Source organism: Vitis vinifera, chromosome 14 (assembly GCF_030704535.1).
Source record: "Vitis vinifera cultivar Pinot Noir 40024 chromosome 14, ASM3070453v1".
In the NCBI taxonomy this organism is placed as follows: Eukaryota; Viridiplantae; Streptophyta; class Magnoliopsida; order Vitales; family Vitaceae; genus Vitis; species Vitis vinifera.
Window position 1 is genome coordinate 17801978 of NC_081818.1, and position 9275 is coordinate 17811252.

General features: G+C 31.6%; 1 protein-coding gene across 1 annotated transcript; it reads left to right on the top strand.

Annotated features, from left to right (window-relative positions):
- The first annotated feature begins 8155 nt into the window (after window positions 1–8155).
- LOC100243237 (uncharacterized) lies at window positions 8156–8929 on the top strand. Its single transcript, XM_003633670.4, has one exon. It carries the CDS (start codon window positions 8159–8161, stop codon window positions 8723–8725), a length of 567 nt encoding a protein of 188 aa, XP_003633718.3. The 5' UTR covers window positions 8156–8158; the 3' UTR covers window positions 8726–8929.
- Window positions 8930–9275: the final 346 nt, after the last annotated feature.

Consider the following 9275-nt stretch of genomic DNA (forward strand, 5'->3'; position numbering starts at 1 on the left):
TTAATTTTTCTTACAGAAAAAAAGGCTAAAACTTTGTTTTCAGCTGCAGTCAAGCCCTTTTAAGTTTCTATCAGCTGCACCTGTCTCTTTCTCTCTCTTTCTTCATGCATGTGGTAATTTAGTGTTTTTATGCAGTGTTTGGATAGGAGGGAGCTTATTAGCATTCTTGGTTCATTCCAACAAATATGGTTCTCCACGTCTGAGTAAGTTTCACCTCTTTGAAATTAACTACACTGTAGTGTTGGGGTATAATCTCAACCTTCATTGTCTTTATTACTTTGATTTTTTTTATAATTCATCATAAGGGGGACAAAAAAGGTTATCGAACCTTCAAACCTAGCAAAGAACTTAAGGTAATGTGGGAAAGTAGTAAGGAAAGAAAAAAAATATTAAGGAAAATTGTTTTCTCATATTTGATTTCATTATAAAAAATATGAAAAAAAAAAAATCTAATATAATTAAAATAAGTTAGACGTTTAGGAATTTAAAATTATTTAATCTTTATATGATAGAGGAAAATAGGTGAAATGAATTTAAAGAAGAAAATAAAAATAATTTATTGATTTTGAATCTTTTTTTTATTTTCCTTTACTTTTTTTTTTTCTTCCGTTTTTCCTTTCTATTTTCTTTTCTTTAAATTTTCTAAGAACCAAACACAACCTAAAAGTTTTCTTACTATGATCAAGATTTAAATATATCTATCACCACTGTTTCTTTCAAGATGCAAATTTATGTAGTTTTTGTTTTTCAGAACAAAAGATAATTTTAACTAATTAAAAAATAAATCTAATAATTTTTTTTATATTGAAAATGGCTTTTTAAACTGACAATCAACAACCTTTGACTATATCTTCCAAAGAGACTTTGGATATTGTGGCAAGATCTCAAAGGATCTCAAATTTCTCGCGGAGCAGAAAGCACATGATTGGTGATGACCAATTAAATAAAATTATTTTCATTTCATATTATATTTTTTATTGTAGAATATTAATGTTATTTACTATACTTAATTAGTAATATTTTGAAGATAATTAAGAGTAGACTATTTTATAAAATATTTAATTAAAATTAAATAGGCATTTTTTTTATTGGTTTGAATTCACACATATGAAATAGGTCATAATCTTATTATTTAATTATAAATTATATTGTTCAATATACTTTTATAAATTTCTTTAAAAGAGCTTATTTCATTTTTACAAATTATTTTTTATCATTTTTGTTAAATAATTTTCAAAAATTTATTTAGTATTAACTTTATTAAGTAACAGTTCTCATGTATTAAACCCAGAATTTTTTTAAAATTCAAAGTTGTTTTTGTTTTTATCAAGAGAAAAATGGATTTTGACTCACTAATTTTTAAAAAATATGGAAAAAAAAGTACTTGTAGACCCCTCGAGAGAATAATTCTTTTCTTTTCTTTTGACCACCCTGAGAATGAGCGGTTTTGGGTGGCTAGATGGAACTAGAAGCGGGCTATTTTTGGGCGGCCAGATGGGGCGAAAAGAAAGGAAGCAGAGAGCTACTCTAGAGTTTTCAGAGGATGACAACTCTTTCGATTGGGCTTTGGTGGGGGCCCTACATATGATCTTTTTCGATTGTCAACTGTTATGCTTAATGAATATTGTTTGATATTTACTTTACTCTTTGATATATGTGTGATAATTTTATACTTGAGCTAACCTTGTTTCCATGATAGCGCAATATTACTTACTGCCAAGGTACGCTTTCACTCTCACTTTGCTTATTGTCATACATGATTCATTTTATTATTTGATCATTTCATTGGTATCTATTGATTTCCTAGTTAATTGTCATGGTTGCTTCACTTTACTTAGTAGAGACTCGTTTTTAAGGACTTAGAGGGGTGCTTCAGTCTTTTTACCGTACATTTCCAATAAGTAACCTGACTCCCGAATCCAACTCGGTTTTTCACAGACATGTTTTTCCTTCAGGAGTTACACTTAAAGTTTTTTTTTTCTTATTTTGTTTTTTCCCTTAAAAAATAAGTGGCGACTCCAAATCTTTTTCTGAAAATTAGTTTTTCATAAATAAATAAAAAAATGAGTCACGCCATCAAGTGGGAACACATTGTGCCAAAAATGTGGGGTCCAGTACTCCAAATTATATAAATCAAATTTATCTTCATTCATTTTAAAATACTTTTAAATACATATACTTTTTTATAAATAAATTAATTATTTTCTGAAATACCTTTCTACTTGATAATATTAAATTAAATTATCAAATAATTATTTTATCATTTTAATTTGATAAAAAGTATTTTACAAATAAATATATTTTAAAATTTTTATTATATAATATGAAATATAAATCATTTTAAAAAAATTCTCCAAGATCCTCAAATGCTAAATAAAATATTTCTAATTCTCTAATTAATAACAATTTTATCTTCTGTATTATATAAATCCATTTGTCTTTGCGTCACTTTTTTTTTATAAATAAAATTGAATAAAAATTTTGTTAGTTGACATCAATAATAAAATAAGAAATTTTAAAAATTAAAAGTACAATTAAAGTTAAAATACTTAAAAATTAAATACAATTAAAATAAAATAAAAACTAAAAAATAAAATACAATTAAAAAAATTAAATTTTAAAAAATATAAAATATTGACTTTCATTATATTTTCAACTCTTTTTTTTATATCTATATTTTCTACTAATGTACTTTAATGAAATGAAAGTTAATATTTTATTTTTATATTTTTATATTAAAGTTTTTTTTTTTTTTTTTAGGTTTAATTGTATTTAAAAAAAATTCAATTGGTGTTATTAACTTGATGAGTGAAAAGGTCCTTTCAAGAAATAATTGTTTGGATTAGGAAATAAAAATGCATGTATTTTTAAATATTTGTAAATGGATGGGTATAAAAAAATTTTATAAAATTTGAGGGGTCTTTTTTTAAGGGAAGTTGTGTTTTAGGAGGCCCATTTGAAGGTTATATGGGAATCAAACCCATAGAACCTGGAATACGAGCTTTGTCCATTAATGATCATAATATTTTTTTTTTTGTGCACTAATTACTGTTTGAAAAAGTTATTCCAAAATTACCCTTTTGTTCTCCTTGTCAGCAGCCACCACGATCTCCATGTAAGCAGCCACGGGTCTCCAAAATTGGCCATGTAATCAGTACTCAAATCTGAACCGAAAAGAACTCGATCAGAGGAAACATGGCATGAGGTATGTGGTTCTCCATTCAGTGGGCTTTACCTCAGGTGTTTGTTAGATTTTTGGGCAAAGGGCTATCTTTTACATATGGATTTGGATTTGACCTAACCATGTATGAAAAACATCGCCTGTTCACCCCATATTACTGAGTTTTCCCTCCTCACTGATCACCTTGTACACTCACCCTGAATATGAATAGAAATAGCTCATAAGGGTAGAAGACCTAGTAGTAATATGTGGAATTAGATCAACCAGGGCTTGTAGTCCCACATGGTTATGTGCTATGGGATTTATTTCAGAATTCAACTTCTTCTGAAGTTTACTGAGATGTGAAATTTTTATAGCATATTGCTGACCATTCATATCCAAATGACCCACTTTCGATTTTTGTTGGCACTACAAGTACATTTTCGGATCTGTTTTGGTAAAATATCTCGCTTTTACACATGGGTACGAATTCGGTTGATAATTTTGGTAACCATTCATCTAATATTCCAGTTCAATTTTTGAGGGAAAATTCTCTCTTTTGGGTGTGGGTTTGAGGATTTTGATGAACATTTCTACATTTTTAGCCCATTCTTCCTATGACCTAGGTGAAGTTTTGGCATAACAAGTAAATTTGAGAATGTGTTTTTGGAAGACAATTTCATTTTTACACATGGGTTTGAATCTGATTGATGATTTGGTGAGCATTTCTTAACTATATGGCTACTCATAAAATGACCCATGTAAACTTCTGACTGTATTTTTGGGAAAAAAAGGTCTTAGATTAGATCATTTTGTTGACCATTTCTCTAATACATGGCCATCCATCCAAAGGCCCACTTCCAAGTTTTGGCATAACATGAACATTTCCGTGTATTTTTGGGAAAGTACATAAATAAGGCCTCACTTTTACATATGGGGTTGAAATTGATTTGATGATTTTGGTGAGCACTTCTCAATTATAGAACCATTCATCCAATGACCCACCTCAAGTTTTGGCACAATAATAATATTTCAAAAGCTAATTTTGGGAAGTAGTCTCGCTTTTTAGGGACTGTAACTTAGGTACTACCTTAAGGGACCCTAGGTACTACTTTAGCTAAACTTCAACTCAACCTCTCTCAAACCTCGGGTCTTCCTTTGTTACCCTTAGACCATGCCATTATGTGCTTCTCTTGAGTGCTCAAGTGGTCCACCAATGATTTTTTTGCTACTGTTCCTTAAGTACTACCTTAATGACCTTTAGGTACTATCTTAATGGCCTTCAGGTACTACATTAAGGGACCCTAGGTACTACCTTAGCTAAACTTGAACTCAACCTCTCCCAAGCCTTGGGTCTTCCTTTGTGACCCCTAGACCATGCCATTATGTGCTTCCTTTGAGTCCTCAAGTGGTTCACCAATAGTTTTTTGCTACTGTTCCTTAGGTACTACCTTAATGACCTTTAGGTACTACCTTAGTGGCCTTCAGGTACTACCTTAAGGGACCCTAGATACTACCTTAGCTAAACTTCAACTCAACCTCTCCCAAGCCTCGGGTCTTCCTTTGTGACCCTTAGACCATGCCATTATGTGCTTCTCTTGAGTCCTCAAGTGGTCCACCAATGGTTTTTTGCTACTGTTCCTTAGGTACTACCTTAATGGCCTTTAGGTACTACCTTAGTGGCCTTCAGGTACTACCTTAAGGGACCCTAGGTACTACCTTAGCTAAACTTCAACTCAACCTCTTCTAAGCCTCAAACCAATAGAATTTATACCACAAAAAAGCAAAAGACACAATATATTATCAGCCGATTTAATAAAAATTAAAATGGATAATTAATAAATAATAATTATTTATATGGAGCAAATTGTTCTCATTATTTCTTTCCCTTTTTTTTTTCATACTAAATCTAAAACTCAAAAGGGTGACCCACTTCTCTCGCTCAGCCATGAAGGAGCCCTTTTTTGAAGTTGCCTTCCAGACGACAGAATCCCTAAAAAGGCCCTATTTTCCTCTCCCACTCTCAATCCTCGCAAGTACTAATCTAATCATCTTATTAATTTTTTTTTTGAAACCCCCGTTTGATTCCCAAGAAAATCCATCCCCCATTTTATTTCCGGGATAATTCATCCTTGTTTGATTTCCAAGAAAATCCATGCAAAACCCCCAAGGAAAACAAAAAAAAATTGCTTTTTTTTCTTCCTCCCTATGTTTTCTGGATCTGTTTTAGGGGTCTATTTGCTTTTGTGCCATTGGATTTAAATTTCACAAAACCTAAATCCACGATTTTTGAGCCAGACTGAAAAATACCACTTTTGCCTGCAAATTGTGATCAGATTACCAAATAGCATCTTATGTTTTTTTTTAAAAAACAAAACTTTGGACAGATTTTGCATCCTGCGTGGCCTTGGCTGGTAGGACATATCGGGAAATTCCCGAAAATATGGAATAAAATAGCCATAAATACCAAAATATTTCTCCATATTTCAAACACAGGTAGTTCTCAATTTTTTTTCCTCAACGATTCCCCACAAACAACTGTCTTGTAAACATAAATATTTAAGATTTTAAAAAAATAAAAACCCCAAATATTCTAAATCACAGGGTCGTCAACAATGCAAAACAACATTTGGCCCAAATTTCTTCTCAACAGCCAAACAAATCCTTAAATGGAATACTCACCTACGATTAATCCAAAAGAAAGAGAAAGCTCTACTTCGGTTTCCAGAAACCTTCAAAATATTGCACCTTTGATGAACAAAGATGAAGAAATAGCTCAACTTTGGCTTCGTTGAAGGTTTTCGGAAAATGCAGATGGATTAGGGCAAAATGAGGTTTTCGGAAAATGCAGATGGGTTAGGGCAAAATGAGAGGAAGTGACAAGTTTTCCCAAATTTCTAACTTTGTCGGGTCGGCTGGATTTTGCAAATTTGATAACTTTTATATTTTAGATTTTTATGTTTATTAAACGCACAATGTTCGGTGACATGGAGAGGGGGTTGGCTGCTGACAGGGATGCAAGGAGGGGTATTTTCGGAAATTCAATTACAAACAGTATATAATGCATGAAAAGGAAATTTTTTTTTGAAATAGTGGACATCTCTTGAGTCACGCAAACTTCGGTTTTCAAAACAATAATATTGAGAAATGGGCCTCCCGAAACACAACTTTCCCCTTTTTTTTATATATATTTTTTAAATTAATCGGTGGACATCCACAGTTCCCTTGTACCACTGTTTTGAAAACCTCGTTGGACCGGGTGAACAGCCGTTTGACCCAACACTTGTTGGTCTTTCTCTATTGGCCCAAGCACGGCAAGCATCTTAGATGTGACCACACATGTAGTTGGTAATAATCTTGACAAAATGAGCAGTGCTTGGTGATATTCTTGACAAAACGACAACCATTTTGATGAATGTAATAATAATAAATATTTATATATTAATTTTCTTTCAATTATTTTATTATATAAAATAATTAAACAAATGTAAATATTTATATTCACCTTTATTTTAATAATAATGAGGAATCATAAGTATGAAAATAATATAAATTAATTAATATAATATTTTTTAAAATTTTAAAATAACCAAATATGTATAAATATGTAGATAAAATTAAATATTTAATTTTTTTCAACTTAAATATATCATCATATTTTAATATTATACGTATTTTATTTAATAAAATTGAATATAATAATATATTTATATCTATCATTTAATTTGATACGTCAATTATAAAAATTAAATATTATTAAATTTTTTTAATAAAATATAAATTATATATTTATAATATTACAAGTTTGATTGTGGTTTAATTACTGATCCATCCATTAAACTTTGAATTGATAATTTTTTCGATTTAAAGTAATTCAATAATTTTTTTGGATTTAATGGCTCTAATTTTTAAAACATTGGTTTTTACAATTTACAAATTATTTTATTCCTATTAATTAAAAACCTGTCCAAATTGAACTTGGGTTAGGCCCACATAGGAGCAATCTTGGGCCATGATCATGCTCCCACAAATAGGCAAGCGATGCCCTACTCTTATATTTCACATTAATTTATTGTCGCTTTTAAAAAATAGGATTAGAATGTTTTAATTTTGACAGAACATGCTCCCATGAACGGGCAAGCCATACCCTACTCTTAACTGCACCACAGTCCCACCATGAATTCTATATCATTAGACTGCTCTCGTCTATTGTTACTAATTCAAGATGATCAACCAGAGAAGCTGATGTATGCCCATCAACAATATTTATGTTATGAAACTGCATTAGACCCACCTACAGATGATGCTATAACAACTACCAAACCACTACTGCTTAAAATATTTTTGGGTGGTTTCAGGCACCACATGAACTTTGCTTAGAAGCCTCTCCTCCAATTTTTTTTTCTTCATATATAAACCAAGCAAAGGTGCACCATAGAATAAATAAGTTCATGGAATCACTTAATTTATATTTTAACCCCTTAGATTTTTATTTTAATTTACATCCATTCCTACGGTTTAAACCCTGAAATTTTGATAATTACATTAGCTTGGGCAGTAAGGCTTATTGGTGGGTTGAGTTAAATGGGTATACAATCCTTTTGTAATGAAGAATTTTACATTATAATATTATCTTTTGTACTGTGTATGACTCCTTGATAAACTCAAGAGTTACAGGAAGGTGGATAAGTATGAATCCATTGCAGTGGTCTGAAGAAAGGAACAAAAAAGAAAAAAAAAAAAAAAAAAAGCTGCTGAGTTGAACTCTTCAACGCTGATGACTTACAACTTTCAAAGAAGACCCACGTCAATTAGTCGACTCAACATGACAGGTAAAACACGGAGCTCCATAGGTTTATTAGCCTTCCTTATCAAAATAACGCGGTGGATGACTTGACTCTTTTGTTGACCTCAAAAATAATTAATGGAAGTGATGAAGGATATTTTCACTTTAGTGGTGGTCCAGTGGTCCTATTATATCTCTTTTGCTCTCTTTATATGTGGGCACTAATTATGGTCCAACAAAGCTTAAACCCCACTTCTCTCGCCTGCTGCCTTCTTCAAGTCCTTATTAGCTCGCTTCTCTCAATCACTGCTGCCATGGCAAGGCCTCTTCCAAGCCTCGCCCTTCAAAATATTTCATTCTTAACTTTACCTGCAGCCACCGTCTTCTTCCTAATCATCGCCATCTTCTCTATCATTTCATTAGTATCTTTTCTTTGCGCTTCTCACAGAATCACAAAGCCACACAAGCTAAAGGAAGAAGGAAAGGGTGCAGTCAAGAGTAAGCTTGTTCGGAGTCTAAACAGCAATATCAGTAGCAAAGCTCTTTTGATGGTGAAGATGGTATCTTGGAGAAAGGTGCAGGTGGAAGGAGAAGAAGGAGATTATAATAGTGATGGTGATGACGACGAAGCAGTTTGGAAGAGGACGATTATGATGGGTGAACGATGTCGGCCACTGGATTTTTCCGGGAAAATTGCTTATGATTCTCAAGGAAATCTTCTGCCCAATTCGCCAAATAAGAAGCACTATAGTGCCCTTGTTTCTTTGGAAAACTCCTAAGCTTTCTCGATTTGGCTAGCTTCTTTTTTAATAATTAACGAGAGTTCGGCTACTAATCAAGTTTGGGCAATCGACTCCTGAGAAGTTTTGGGTGTTTCTTCTTATTTTTCAATGTCTTGAAGGAAGTGTTGTGGGAAGTTGAATTTTGTGAATAACTTGTATAAATTTAAAAAATAAAATAAAATTAGGTTGATCTTATATTTAGTTTATAATTCTTTGTTGAGTTTATTTATCTCTTTCATCGCTTTTGCTTGCTTTCTCTCTCTGCACCTTGATTTCCAATACATATAACTCATATATTCGAACTACAAGAAAAATAATTTTCTGTCACCACTATTTGCAAAATACCATGATCACTGCATATTGCTTTCTTAAGATATTGGTCAGGGTTACATCAAAGTGCATGACTAAACCTTACATCACTGTTTTTATGTGGAGCCGTGATTGCATAGGTCTTCTTTAATTTCTATGATCAGATATTATTGGATGATTATTATTAGAATGCAATTGAAATTCCTAGAAATTATTTATTTTTTGAAAAAAATAATCA